The sequence below is a fragment of the Athene cunicularia genome (genome assembly GCF_003259725.1).
Source record: "Athene cunicularia isolate RWA chromosome 2 unlocalized genomic scaffold, athCun1 chr2_part1, whole genome shotgun sequence".
Lineage (NCBI taxonomy): Eukaryota > Metazoa > Chordata > Aves > Strigiformes > Strigidae > Athene > Athene cunicularia.
The window spans coordinates 4,286,439-4,301,872 of NW_020799095.1; the positions used below are offsets into that span (position 1 = coordinate 4,286,439).

General features: G+C 39.7%; 1 protein-coding gene across 7 annotated transcripts in view; it reads left to right on the top strand.

Moving 5' to 3' along the window:
* The window catches only part of MYRIP (myosin VIIA and Rab interacting protein), a 233,627-nt gene that overhangs the window by 189,399 nt on the left and 28,794 nt on the right, over positions 1-15,434 (top strand). For 6 of the 7 annotated variants that reach the window (XM_026842001.1, XM_026842004.1, XM_026842003.1 and 3 more), the window contains 2 exons: positions 4,608-5,257; positions 13,329-13,568. In XM_026842001.1, coding sequence (XP_026697802.1) covers positions 4,608-5,257; positions 13,329-13,568 — 890 coding nt within the window. Of the gene's footprint in view, positions 1-4,607; positions 5,258-13,328; positions 13,569-14,718; positions 14,801-15,434 lie in introns of all 7 variants that reach the window. The other variant, XM_026842007.1, reaches the window with a different exon arrangement.

Below are 15,434 nucleotides of genomic sequence, written 5' to 3' on the forward strand. Positions count from 1 at the left end.
CCCCCCCCAAGAAAAGATTCAAAATTTGGGCCTTTGGGTGTTGATTTGGGACTGTTAGGAAACATTAGGCATCTAATTTGGATACATTTCAGAGCTTCTAGGACACAAGAGCCCAAGGGCCCTGCTTTGTTACCTGGCTATCTGTCCTCCAGTTGAAGGAGTCTGCAGTTGCCCATAGTATCCCTTCTGTTGCACAAGTTAACTGTTCATGAGGTTACATGGTGAACCAAACAGTAAAATAATTCACGTTTAGGATTCCCCATTGAACCTTTATTTTCAACCCAGATGAATGCTACTTCCACACAAGTTTGAGAAAGTTAAAGAACTTCACAGAGCAGCAGTTGCCCTAGATCTGTCCTCTGTCTCCATGCATTAAGTATGAATGTGAACATGGGTGATGGATGGTGAGCAGCTTCCTAAGTCAGCCCCATTCCTGAATCAGCACCCTGAAATAGAATGCAATTCCCTACTTGGGATGGCCTAAGTACAGACTGTCACTGGGAGGATGTCCCATTTCCACTGCCTCTCTTGTTCTGGCTGTAGTGCTCACGAGACCACATGAGTGCAGCTCCAGGCAAATGCTACACAGATGAGTTGGTTAGTTTTCACCCCCACAGCTGCACAAGGGGAAGGGTTGAACTTCTCACTGCAGCCCCTGGTTCCAGGTGATGGGGAACAGCAAAGTTAACGTATCTACTGCTGTTGTCCTCCCATGACAGAGTCTGCTGCTTCTCTTGTAACAGCTGTAGAGCCCATCTGACCCCTGTAGCAAATTGGCTTATGAAGCTAAATAATCAGAAAGCTTCTTTTGTAGGGTGAGTTTACTGGTGCTGTAACTCTCACAGCTGGCTCTCTAGGCGCTGGCAAGTCGAAGCAGCCAAAATATGTGTTTGGGTGTAGTAGGGACCAGGGATGGAGGCTGGCCATCAATTCAATTTGTTTATCTGTAATGCTATTGATAAACTGAGAAACTGAAAATTAGACAGTGTTAATCCTCCTCCCCCCCAAAAAAAGAAAGTGATAATAAAGTAGTACTAAAATATGATGTAACTAAGTATGCATTATTTGTGAACTGCTCATTCAACACCCTGTCAGAAATGTTGTTCTCCTGGGCATTTTTGTGGAAGGCCTATTTTCAGTAAAGCAGTTAATTGGGTGCTTACATTTAAGAACCCACTTCAATCTCATTGAATTCAACTGTAGAGCAATTTAGTACTTAACAATTGTTTAACCATAATAGAATGACAGATTGACCCAGATTGCTTTCAGGTGCTCAGAGGATTTGTTCTGCTTTTTTTCATCTATGAACCACATTTGTGATGCAATTGTGATGCCTATTGTGCTTAAAGTAAATAGCTGGTTGTGCTAATATGTGTAAATATGATCTCACCTATGCAGTAGTAAGCAGCTTTGTATTAGGATACAGAAAATGAAAAAAATCTCAACCAAGATTTGGAGCATCACAGAATCACAGAATAATTCGGGTTGAAAAAGACCCTTGGGATCATCGAGTCCAACCCTCAGCCCTACTCTGCAAAGTTCTCCCCTACACCATAGCCCCCAACATCTCATCCAAACGACCCTTAAACACCTCCAGGGATGGTGACTCCAGCCCCTTCCTGGGCAGCCTATTCCACTGTCTGACCACTATTTCTGGGAAACATTTTTTCCTAGTGTCCAGTCTGAACCTCCCCTGTTGGAGTTTAAAGCCATTCCCTCTTGTTCTGTCACTAATGGCCTGTGCGAAGAGACCAGCACCAACCTCTACAACGTCCCTTCAGGTAGCTGTAGAGAGTGATGAGGTCTCCCCTCAGCCCTCTCTTCCTCAAACTCAACAGTCCCAGCTCCATTAATCTCTCCTCATAGGATTTGTTCTCCAGGCCCTTCACCAGCTTCATTGCCCTCCTCTGCACTCGCTCCAGCACCTCGAGATCTCTCTCGCATTGAGGTGCCCAAAACTGGACACACAATACTCCAGGTGTGGCCTCACCAGTGCAGAGCACAGGGGGACTATCACCTCCCTACTCCTGCTGGTCACACTATTTCTAATAGCAGCCAGGATACCATTGGCTTTCTTGGCCACCTGGGCATGCTGCTGGCTCATGTTCAGCTGCTTGTCAATTAGAACCGCCAGATCCTTTTCTTCCAGACAGCTCTCCAGTCACACCTCCCCAAGCCTGTAGCCATGCAGGGGGTTAGTAGTAGTAGTAGTAGTAACATCAGTGAGCTTTTTAGTCATGTAGCCAAAAAGCAGTTCACAATTCATTTTGATTATAGTTTGCACTGGTTTAATGATGATTCAAGAGCCAAATCATTAATCTGTGCGCTTTTTTTTCCCCTTTACCAATAGTTTCACAATGAGACTTCTTAAATCTATTTTCATTTTCACATGGGTAAATTATAGTGTATACCCAAAGATTTCTGTGCAAAATCCATACTTTCAAGTAAGTTACTTCGTTTTTGAAAATCAGTAAGGAAGCATCTGACATTACTTGAAGCTGGGATAAAACTGAGTCAACTTTCTGATTATGAAGTTCTCAGTGGCTTTCCTTTCCACTCTACCTACCCTCTAAGATGTAATCAACTATTACCCTGTCCTTTCTTCAGAAAACTGAGGATGTTTGACCGATTTTTGTGTGTTGTTGCTAAACAAAGTAAGGGGATATGGTTTGGGAGAGAAAAAGCTATGTGGCACTATGTTTGTGTCATGTGGTGCAGTAGAATTCAGTTCCAATTGGAGAGTTATATCTTGCAGAGCTGTTTGATTTGTTTGAAGGAACGATGCTTTTAAGGAAAGGTCATCTTTCTCTCAAGAGAATCCTATACTTAGATTAGGAGCATAGTTGGAAAAAGTGAACAAGCAGAACTTCTTTATGCTTGATAGCTTATACTGTTTTTTTTCTCCAAAATCAGATGTTACAGTAAAGAGGTATTAGTTCTCTCTGTAAACCTCCCTTATATCCTCAACTGGTCACTGCTACAAGAAAACTACTACTATTTTGTTTTCTTTTTAAGCAGCAGTAAGAATGACTTCAGTGATGCAGTGATGTATTTTCTCAAGTTCTCTGAATTGGCATGAAATGTAGGAAGTGAAAACAAGCCAAAAGGACTCAAATGAGTAGCAAATACATAAACTGTTCTAAAACTTACATAGCTCCTAAGTTTAATTACCATTTAATTATTGTTTCATTTTTGTGGGGAAGTTTTTTTTTTTTTTTTTTAAAAAAAAAAAAAAGGTAAACATTCTTACTGCATACTTTTTATGAACAATTCCAGGGAAAAAAATAATCTCGAGCCCCAAATATTTGTAGTCATGTAATGGAAGATGCTTGACTATCATCTACAACACGATCCAGATTTTACTTAATCCATTTTTAAATAGTGATATTCTGTTTACAGTTTTAGAAAAGTAATAGTTTATAATAAGTATTTCTACAGTTTTCTGGAAATGGCAAATTTGAACCGATTAAAGGAATCCATAAGGCTGAAAATTTCATTCAGTAGGCTGAGATTATTGTGTAAACCCATGGCATTATATCTATTCAACTGCTGTAGGAGGTAGAATCATCAGACATTCACATTTCCCATGAAGGGACTTTTCAAGTTTGATCAGAAATGGAATCTAAATTTAGAAGAAATGCAATTCTTTGAGTTATACAGCACTTTTTGACCGTATTTTTGGCTTTTTTTTCTGTTGGAATTGTGAAACATACTCTGAAAAAGTGTAAGAATACAAGAGCAGCGGTGCTTGGATCAGACAAAAAGCTCATTTAGTCTAGGATATAAGACCAACCATAAGCAAGAGCCTAGGAAAGACTAGGAGAAAGCAAGTATTTTTCATGCTGTCTCTGAGTAGGCTCTGAACCTCCAGAACTTTCAGCTTAATGACTATCTCAGCTAGAAGTGTTTTCCTGTATTTACTAAATGTCAGTGGATTCTCTTCCATAGCCATCTCTGTTTTACCTCAGATTAATTTCTAACATCCATACCGCCCTTAGGCAAGAAGCTCCATAGTTCTGGTACCCATTGCATCCTATTTCTTTATTTTGTTTGTTTTGAACCTTGATTTCTCTAGTTTCACTTGATGTCCTCTAGTAGTTAGATTGGAAGAGAGTCCCCCATCTGTTTTAACATGTACCCTCTCAGTCTTCTCTCTTCCAGATGGCAGAGCTCTGGATTACTTAATCATTCCCTAATGGAAGACGTTTCCAAACCTGGTGCAACCTTTGTTGCTTTTCTCTGATCCTGTTTCCATCTTTGCTTTTCAAGATGAGGGACCAGAGCTGCACACAGAATCAAAGACATTTGCAAAACACAGGATTTATACATGTCTGTGTTTTGATGTTCCCTCAGTCTTTCATAATAATTCTTTTAGAAAGAAGCTTTTGTCCAAGTACTCACATTTTAAATAGTCATCACCATGACTTTAAGCAGTGGCTTCTGATTGAAAGGATTACAGCAGCATGGCTCATAACCTGAGAGTGCTCATGTAGCAGCAGCACTTGCATTTCATTAGTTTTGTTGAACCCTCCAGTCTGTGGCCAAACTGGCAAGTAAAATGAGCCTTTCACACTGTGATCACAATTGTTCTTGTTTCATTTTCATAGATCCACCTTCCGTTTTTCAAAGCACTGATGGTAACTGGGTAGCTTTGAAGAATGTCACTTTGCCTCCTCCTCGAATGCTCGCCAAACCAAAGAGTCAAGTATTCGAAGCTTTGGAGAATGAATCCAGCATTGTGTCTGCCTATGACGAGATGGGCTCAGACAGTGAGGATGACTATGACTGGAATGTGGCCTTGAACAAGCTGCATCGGAGACCTCAGCAATTACCAGACGATTTCTATTATACCAATTCCCAGTATGGTACTGAATGGGTTTATGGCAATGATCAGTACCAGACAGTGACCTCCCCTTCCTCTGGCTTATACACCAATACTGAGACACTGTTCTCTGACTCGGAAACCTCTTCAGTAAACTCTTCCCAGGAAGCTAAAGGACCTAGCAAACTTCTCTGGTTACAAAGCAGAACTCAAAGTGATACACCCAGAATGGAAAAAAAACATTTCCATGGAGAACTGGATGTAAATTTCAATCCACAGGCAACCAGCTTGGAGTATTCAGACAGCAGTGAGACTGAAGAAGTCCGTTACAATTCAGAAAATAGATCAAGAAGGTGGAGGAAGAATAAAGCAATCTCTGAAGAATTATGTGAAGAAAAAAATTACACAAAAGCCAACAAGATGAATTTAAGCCAGGTAATTGTGTGTGAGTTTACCAAATGCATTCTCAAAACGAGCTAGGCAAAACTAATTAAGCTATGCTGGCAATAACGTGAATTGTGAGTGGGAGGTCGAGTGTTCTTGCAAGCTTTATCTTTCTCATGGCTCCTAAATGAGAAGAAGCAAAGGTAAAGTGTTACATATACCATGAACAGGCTTTGCCTTGTTCTCAAACATGCCACTTCTATCTGATCAATGACATTGTTAATGCTGTAAAATACAGTGCTCTTAAAAAAAAAAAAAAAAAAAAGGTAGGATTTGCCAACAGCTAACAAATGTTGACTAATCACCTGTTTTGTTGCACTGAGGTTTTTTTAATTCCTTTGTTCTTGGAATAAGAAATAACTCATATGCTTGGGAATCTTCTGTGTGCTGTTTGCAAATGTTCTGATAAGGGATAAAGCTAATGAGCAGCAGAAATTCAGAAAGGGCTTTCTTTGAAATATGGTGCAAGTGATGTCTGCTTTTAATTAGCCACTTGATTATGAGTTCTGATGTTAAGGGTGAGTGTTTGCAAACTAATTCCATTGAAATAGTTTGTCAATTGATTAAAAAAGCCCAAACAAACAAAAAACCCCAAAACCTAAAAAAAACCCCAGAATATAACAGTTTAAACTTGGAAAAACTGATCATACAACTTGAAGATAGTGACATACTCCTTAAATATTTCTTTTAAACAACAAGTATAGGATAACCAGAAAGCCAAGAAATCTCTGTTTGGAGTTTGTCCAGGCCTGGGACTGATAGTAGGGATCTGATAAGGGATCCTGTCGTCCCCCAGAACATTTTTAGCAGTGCAAACACACTTCTAATTACCCAGTTGGTTGAGGATAATACTGACCCCTTGTCCAGTTCCATTTCCAATATTGTACCCCTCTTAAATCCTGGAGTTGCATCGTTGCTGCAGCAGAGTAATGGTAAACCTGAAGCAGGGAGCTAAGAGCTAAGTGCTGTCTTCTCCCTATGCCTCTGCCTGCAAGCAACCTGACCCAGTCTTTAAAACCATCAGAGCAATTTTAGGATGCCTGGAATTGTTTTTCTTTGCTTATGCTACTAGCTTGCATTTCCCATAGAAAAATATCAGTACAGCCGATGAGGATTCTAGGATTTCAGCAAGTTTTTAATGCTGGGTAAACTATTGATAATTCTGTATCTATTCCATTTGCTTTTAGGTCTGGGTGTTTCGGGTGTTTTGTACTGATTCATTTATACTCATGTCCTCAAAACTTTATAATCTGCAGTTGCTAAAGGGGAGTTCAACATGTATGGTTGATAATATGCTCTAACAACATGTCAGTGACCATTAATGACTTCTCAGAACATCAGGCAGAATTACAGGGCTTTCCAGGGACTGCACAAAGACCGTATTTTGTACACAGAACTCTGCATTTCTTTTTCTGGCTTTGTGTATTTGTGCACATTATATGTGTGTCTGTATTAATATTGTGCTTTTCAAGTTATTACTGCTCTGCAGAGTATAGAAGATCAGAGCTCACAGGAAAGGTCCTGGAGATATTATAGAATCATGGAATCATTTAGGTTGGAAAAGACCTTTAATATCATCGAGTCCAATCATAAACATAACACTGCCAAGTCCACCACTAAACTGTGTCCCTAAGTGCCACACATACAAGTCTTTTAAATACCTCCAGGAATGGTGACTCAACCACTTCCTCAGGCAGCCTGTTCCAGTGCTTGATAAACCTTTCAGTGAAGAAATTTTTCATAATATCCAATCTAAACCTCCCCACGTTCATCTAGTGATGAACTAAAGGCAGACCACTTCCAGACATATGTGACTGCATCCTTCAGCATCTTAGTGTGTGCTTCAAAGTGCAAGCTGGTGCAGAAAATGATTGTTCTTTCCAGCTCTCATGAGCTGCTTTGTCACTTAAGTGCTACTTATACCTCTCTGTTGTGCTCAAAGTGCAAGGTTTGGGATTCTGACCCACTCTCCCCTTCATTTTACCCTTTAAGCTAAAAGAGACTATTCCAGCTCCCCTGCTCCCCCATCCACAGTGGGGCAGGCAGAGCCACACTGCCTCTATATCACACTGTTCTTTTCAAAGCAATGAAATTCTCACTAGGAAGTTTATGTATGGGTGGATTTATATACATGTAGTTTGTGTTTGGATGCACACACGCACGCATGCTGGTGGCTGATTTGATAGTGTCCACATTTGGAGAATGTTAACTCCAGTCTCTAGTACACAAGCACTGCTGGGAGCAGGAATGGACTGGCTACTACAATTTATAGCAACGATTTGCATGGTTGAACAATTCTAGGAAGTAATTCAAATGATCATGAGCATAATGATTATGATTTGAGGTATGAAAATAAATTAGCCAGACATCATTTATATTGCTTTAAAAAAATTAGATTAAAGGGATGTCAGCGTTTCATATAATCCCCAAAGTAACATACTGATCTTGGTAAAATGATTAAGTCTGCAGCAGAGAGCGCCCTACACACAAACAGTTTCTACATAACAGTGGTGTAGGTGCGTGAAGAACTGCAGACAGCATAAACTTAAGGAAGCTTCATTGTGGGGTCTTAAAACAGGCATAGATTTTCATGTGCTAAGATTACACAGAATTTGCAGAAACCATACAAAACACTCTTCTAAACCATGTTGCATCTAGACATTAGACACCAAACAAATGATCATATGTAAACTGCGGTGAAGAAACAGACTTTTTCCATGCTTTACTGAATTGCAGTAATAACTTTATTTTACTGCATTGTAATAATAAAATGATAGTTTGTTAACCATTATGTTTTCATCAGAATTGTAGAACAGAATTTCAGTTTAGCGGTCTAAAAGTTAGCTTTTGTTTTTTTAGTTTTCAAGTAGTGAAGATTGCTTTCTTGTTTGCTGCTCTTTGAGACTCACAGTGAGATGAAAACAGACCCTTTCCTCTCTCCCTTGTCCAAGTCCAGAAAATTGTAAGCAGTTATGTTCTTGAACAACTGTGGTCATTTCATAACTCACATCTTAATTTCTATTTAAAACCAGGTATTTTTTCAATCAAAATCCAGTATCTAGATTAGGAGAATGCCATGGCATTTAAAAAAAAAAATATTTTAGACTCAACACTGGAATACTTACTTTGTAACTTAGAGAGAATTCATTGTATACAGTCTAGAGCAATTTAAAAAGGGAAGCCTGAGAATGGCTATCAAGATGTACTGTATTTGGGAGAGTTTTTTGCCACTTAATGATAGGTAAAAGAACAACCTGGTTTACTGCGTTGCCTGTAGAGATGCTGTAAATGCAGTCATGAAACAATACTTAAAAACTGTCCTGATAAAACCAAGGTGCTACTGTAATAAATTTCTGATAACCTAATTGCTTATGTACCAAGAAGACTTAGATTCCTGTGGAACCTGAACTGGGAACTGCAACCCTGCTTTTAATAATTATTTTTCAAGTTGTAACTTTTTACAATAAATTGCTACTCAAACCACCAATATCTCTGATTTCATTATTATTAATAATATTAATAATTGATATTATTAGTAATAATAGTATTGATATATTGGCTTTCATTATGTTTTTGAGAGGAGATGTTACTTAGTGTAGCTTCAATTCCTATATTTGTGATGGAAAGTGGAGCGGCTCAGTTGCTTCAAGTGAAGGAAGTGCCCACATTTTAAGTTTGCTTCTTTGGTCAGGAGACCCCACCTGTTAATTACAGCTCTCCTGCCCTGCAGCCAGGTAAGGGCTGAGCACTGCTGGACTGCTGTTCCCCACGGGATGGCGCTTGGGATGTATTTATTGAAAACAGCTGCCCTGAAATTACACTAGCTCTCACTGAGAAACTGTCTGGAAACCTCACAATTTGTGTCTCCTAAAAATTGTGGTTTCTGATTTTTGGTTTCCTGTATGAATGGAGCTTTCTCTCAAGAGTTTATAGTATAACATGGATTTGGTTCTGGACCCTCCAAGCCAGTACTTTGCTTGCTTTATTTTGGGGCTTTTTTTTCTGCTTGCTAGGATTACATTGTGTTATCAGCCATTTGCATGCAAAGATTTGGATAGTGTGTATGAGGAATGATGCGTTTTTAGTTCATTGCCTGCTACAGGATTTATGCTTGCATAGAAACACTTTATTTTCTTCTAGTGAGACTGCATTTGTGGCTGTGTTAGTCTGCCAGGCCCTCACTGAAACTCTGTTTTCAGATAAAGTGGTAGCCTTTTATTCTTGTTAGTAGATGTTAGTATTATATATTGCTGATGGATGCAAATGAGAATTTACACAATGATTTATATGAACACAAAGATGTCATTAAACATACCAGATAGACCCAATGTGTGAACAGTAAAGAATAATGAAGTTTAAGATAGCATCTATGAAATAAATAATAATAGTACCTTTCAATGTATTTATTATTTTTTATTGTTGTGGCTTCTAATACATTTTTAATTTTTTGTTAATGCATGAAAGAGGTATCATCTCCTCACAAATAGTTTACTGCCACCATCTGAGAAGCTCAACACACAAGCTGAGCAGCCTACCAGTAACAGAAACCACAAAGTGTAGCATTATAAGATATCATTACTTCTGTGTGCAAGCAGGAACTAACAGCTCTCGCAAATGTAAATACTCCACCTGCTCATTGTAACGAAGTTGGAAGGCAGAAAGGTGCATAATAGACATACCTGAATCCAGCTGTAATAAAATCAGTACCCTCAAGGTGAGTCCTCTCCCAAGAAACAATGTGTATTCATAACACAAATTTAGCTAATGTCAAATAAAACCCTAGGGATGCCAATGCAGCTCATGACTTTCACCTGTGCTGGCAAATGTAGTAAACACCTCTTTAAGTTTCCCAGCCAGTGAGTTAGGAAAATGGTTATATGTGTGAAAGCATGAGCTAGAACTGGGAACGTTTCGCTAATGATGTGACGTGTGGCAGAGGTAACACAGCAGCTTGCTGCTTCCAAAAGTGGAATATCTCCTTCCTGTCTGTCTTCCTGCCTTCCCTCCACCTGCCTCCAGTGAGGTCCAGTGTCTCTCCCTGGTCAGCTCTAGCACACATTTGGACCCCATCACCAAGCCTACCCAACTCATTACAGCTGAATAAAGGACAGGAATGTGCATAAAAACTGTATTCTCAATTTTTGATCCTACTGAAGCTGGGCAACTTAGCAATATTGTCCTGCCAGGCCTTCCTCCAAAATACATGTGTAGTCAGCTACAGGGATCTACAGGATTTCACTGAGCTTTGGATAGAGTCAAGTAGAGATCAACCTAAAAGGTGCTGTCATGTGTGATCCTGGGAAGACTGGTATTTTTTCAGGATCAAGAGGAGTTGTGGTTCCGCTGTTGTCAATATGCATTCTTTAACTGGTGGTGCTTTCTGTGGGGGTATGTGTGTATTGCTACTCCGATATAGCTGCTAAGCAGCTCCAGCTAAGCAGGTCTATGTAAGAAGCCCTCAGAGGAATCATGCATGTCTTGCTGCACGATGAAGTCTGTCAGTACTTCATGATACAGCAGTGAGGTAGAAACATGGGAAAACTCATCCCTCTGGACTACCAGCTTCCCTCACTGCTTCACTAGATTTTATACACATATTTGTCAGCTTATTTAAACAAGAACAACAAACTTGTCTTTACAAGCTTGATCTGCTCAAATGACTGATAGAATAGGGTTTTCTTCTCTTCCTTGCAGACTTGACCCCAAGGTAAACCTATTCCTCCTGCCTTAGACACTGCTAGAGGAAGCCCACACCCTGGTGCAGACCTGTTAGAGCTCACTAGCAAGTCTTGTAATCCTAAACTACATGTTTTTGTAGATGAGAGTAGGTTTTTGGAGGTACCTGTTAACTGAATGGAGGTAGCTCAAGAGGATTTTAGTAATTAGCTTAGACTAGATACGTAACTGTAAATAGTTCAAGTTTAACGAGATGTTTTTCCTCTAAGCTGTATTCTCCTAAAATACAAGTTCACAGTTTAGCTGTTCTTTCTATCCTGTAAATCCCATAAATTACGATTGTTTCTCTGCAGGGTACAAATCGATGAACTGATTGATTCAGCAACAATTTTCAGATAGTTTTATATTAGTGATATGTATTTTTCATTAGCAGATTGTTGGGCAGGGGTTGTAATGAGTTGTTGAATGACATGCAAGGTGTGTCTGAAAAAAATCTATTCTTACAATTTGAGGAAGCACCATTATGATAAATACAGATTTTTAATTAACAAGATGAAATGTCACCAATCTTCTATATGTATATAAAAGCATATCATAACCTATTATAAAGTGGAAACACACTGATTTGAAATCTTGATCTTATTCAGAACAGATTCGAAGTTCATTTGGCAGAAAAGGCTTTTTATTCTGCAAAAGCTGATTGTTTGGGAAAATAATACATTTCAGCATAAGCCCATGGCTCCCCTTCTATTGTAGCTAGGCATGTACTTTAAAAATCCTGGTTTTCTAAAAGGGCCTTCTGCATCCTGAAGGGGAGTTATAAAGCAATAATTTAGTTGTGTAATTGATTCAAAGATAGCCGCAAGCAAAAATTGTTCAGAAAGCTGTGAAAGTGCTAGACACTACAGAGCAGTTTACTGTTTGAGAGATGAGGACTGACATTACAAACTTGATGTGTTAATCCATTAAGAGCAGTTTGAAAGGAAGGGTTTGTGAGGGAGTTGTCAGAGTTAACATTTCCTCTGAGAACTGGAGGTAATTGGTCCATCCATAAATAATGCTTCTGTGGCTGCAGAGAGGGTAGCTCTGCAAAGCAAATGTCCTGTTTATGTATTTCCAAATGAATGCTAAGACAACAGCTTTTAGTCTCTCCAGCAGTGTCTGGTCCTGTCATGGTAGGAGAGCGTAAGGCAAAGAGGAATAATTTCCTGTCTGAGAATGGCTCCACATCATCCTCTTAGACCTGCTGAGATATGCCTATCACCTCTGGTCCCAGGCTGCATTCTTCATGGCCTTCTTCTGGGTGGTTTTGTCATGATTATGCTCCACTTTCAGAATTCATCACTTCTAAAACCACCTAATTCCACCTTACTTTGTGGATTTGGCTGAAACACTAAACAGGCTGTCTAATGATTCAAAACTTTCCCTTAGCAGCCAGTGGGGAGAGAATAACATTTTCAAAAGACAGCACTATATGTGGAGCAGGTTGCTCTGAGAGATGCCTGTCTCTCTCTGTGGACTGTAGTGGAAATCAGGGAAAATTAGGTCCTAGTCAGATAGCACAGATCCAGAAAATGAATTGATATATATCAGGACATTAGCTTTTGGAACAACCATGAGATATCTTCAGATTTTCTGCAAAGACTGACAAAAATATCCCCCTTTCCACGTTATTAAATGCTAAACAGGCTTACAAAAACATTTCACTTTTCTTCTGTTCAGCCTCCAAAGGGACTTGTGGTCGAGTCTGTAACAATCACTGTTCTTAACTGAGCCTCCTAAAGATTGAACTTGTTCCAAGGAGGCTGGCGTTTGGAAAATAATCATCGCTGTAGAGGATCCACTGATGTAAATAAGCACTGAGAAAGCTGAAAATCTTAAGTGCCATCACGTAATAAAAGAGAGATTTTTCAAAACTTGTTTCTAGTAATCTTTAAGGAAAACACACATAACGCTCAAGACCAAGCCATCAGGGAACTTGAGCGCAGCTTTCAGCTAAAGACTGGACACAGCTACTTGGTCACAAGTTATTTCATTCCCACAATTCACTTTCTTTATCTGCACCATGCCTGAGAGTGATGGCAGTGCAGCACTGGGAATGGAAAATGCCATTTAGGCATATTTAATTAGTTGCACACAGACACATAATGTCTGATGGTTTCTTTTTACATAATATAAAAGTAAACAGGAATATTAAACGTAATCCAACAAGTGGGGGTTTGCTGGCATTTCTCTGTAAAGACATGGTATTTTTTTACAACACACTTAGTGTACTTTCTTTCTAGTTTCCCTGCAGAGTGATCATAGCTATACTTTTCTAGGAAGCTGTTTGTTTTTCCTTCTGTGCCTGTACAGTAATTTTACTGTTCTTCTAATTTCTTTGTAGGATTTTGATGACTTATCAGAAACAGATATAAGCGGTGAGGATCAGCATCATAATACCAAGCCTGACCTTATGGAGCAGGAGCTTAAATCCAGGTTATTTCAGCTTGCTGCTAAAATGAGTGACAAGGAAACATCTTCTGGTGAAGAACAAGAGTCAGAACTTAGAACAGACCCTGAAAACCAGAAGGAGAGTTTGTCCTCAGAAGAAAATGGCAGAAGTATTCAGGAAGAGTTAAAGAAGGTAAGTGATCTTTGTAGAGGAGTAGGGACAGCATTGTTATAGTTAGAATCCAGAAAGAGAAACTTGTGGTTAGAAAATTAAACAGTTGCTGAAAAATACCCTTTTGTAAAGTCCTTGACACTGGGTCTGAGTCGGCAACCCTAGTGCAGGTAAAACATCAGTTAAGGTGTGTGTTCCTCACTGTGAGCCTACAGCATCAATTCAAAGCAGTGAACTTAGTTTGTGTAATAAACCTGTTAAGTGACTTATAATAATGGAATTAATGTCAGTTTATGCTGAGAATCAGCTTGTATGTTTTTATTTAAAAACATGTCCAGTTCTTTTTCCCTCCTTGCTAACCAGCTGTTTTGTTTTTTTCAGTCCTTTTATTTTCTCCTCTCTTTTTAGTATCGTGTAGTTCATTCTGGTATCATAGATTCTTCTTTTGCCTCTCTATTGGAATATTTTGTGCTTTTTTAAAGCTTTCCAACCCTGTTACTCTGTCAGCTAATATGACTCTGCAAGTAGTAATATACTTAGTGAAACTGAAATCCAGTGTCAGTTCTGATAATGTATGAGATCCTCTTTGTGCCATTTTGGCCTTACAATGAGATATCTGATTTCAGTGTCACCCCACAGGACTCACCACCTGCTCTCTTCCCTTTCTTCCTCTGAATGTTTCTTCAGATGATGTGGTATGCTTGAAGTTGGTGCTGTAGAAGCCCAGTGCTGCCCTTTGCCAGTAAAGCATTCATCTCTTAGATCCACTTAGGCTCATTTTTGTCTGCTGTGTGTCTTGACTCAGCTCGCGGGGTTTTGTCTGCACAGCAGCTCAGCTTTGACAGGGTATGGACAACTCTCTAAAGGAAATCTGTTCATCATTTGAAAGGTATTTTGTCCAAATTATATACAGAACTAATACACTGGGAGATGGAAGCAGGATCAAGTGACTCAGGAAGACAATAGAGATGCTGTCCAAGTGTGCAGGAATGGTGTCAGGAAAGCCAGTGCCCACCTGGAATTGAATCTAGTGAGGGACATGAAGGAGAATAAGAAAGGCTTCTACAGATACATCAGCAACAAAAGGCAGATGAGGGAAAGCAGGGCTCACTGCTGCAGTGACCCCATGACACGGAAAAGGCTAAGTTACACGACATTGTTTTCACCTCAGTTTACAGGTAAGATTTGCCCCCAAGAATCCCAGGCCCCTGAGACCTATGGGAAGGTCTGGAGCAGTGAAGACTTTGCCCATGGTAGAGGAGGATCAGGTTAGCAAATATTGCAACAGATGGGACATACACATGTGCATGGCACCCAATGGGGATGTGTTCACAAGAGCTGAGGGAACTGACCCATATCATTGTGGGGCCACTGTTGTTCACCTTTGAAAGATCCTGGTAATCTGAGGCACTCAGAGCACTGAATATTATTTATTTTGACTTTAACAAGGCTTTCAAGACTATCTCACATAACATCCTAACAGACAATTTGAGCAAGTAAAGAATGGATAAGTAGACAGCGAGGTAGATTGAAAATTGCCTGAATTGCTGGGCTGAAAGGATTCCGATTAGAGGCTCAAAATGCCGCTGGAGGCTAGTCACTAGTAGTGTATCCCAATATTGGGAACAGTACTGTTTAACATCTTCACTATTGACAATGAGACAGAGTGTACCCTAAATTTGAAGGAGCAGTTGATACATGAGATGGTTCTGTTGTTATAAAGAGGATCTTGACAGGCTGGAGAAATGGGCCAACAGAACCTCATGAAGTTCAACAGTGGGAAATGCAAAGTCCTGCACCTGGGAAGCAATTCTCCCATGCACCCATACTGGCTGGAGGCCATCTGTCTGGGAAACAGCTTGGTGGAAAAGGTGTCCTGGTAAGACA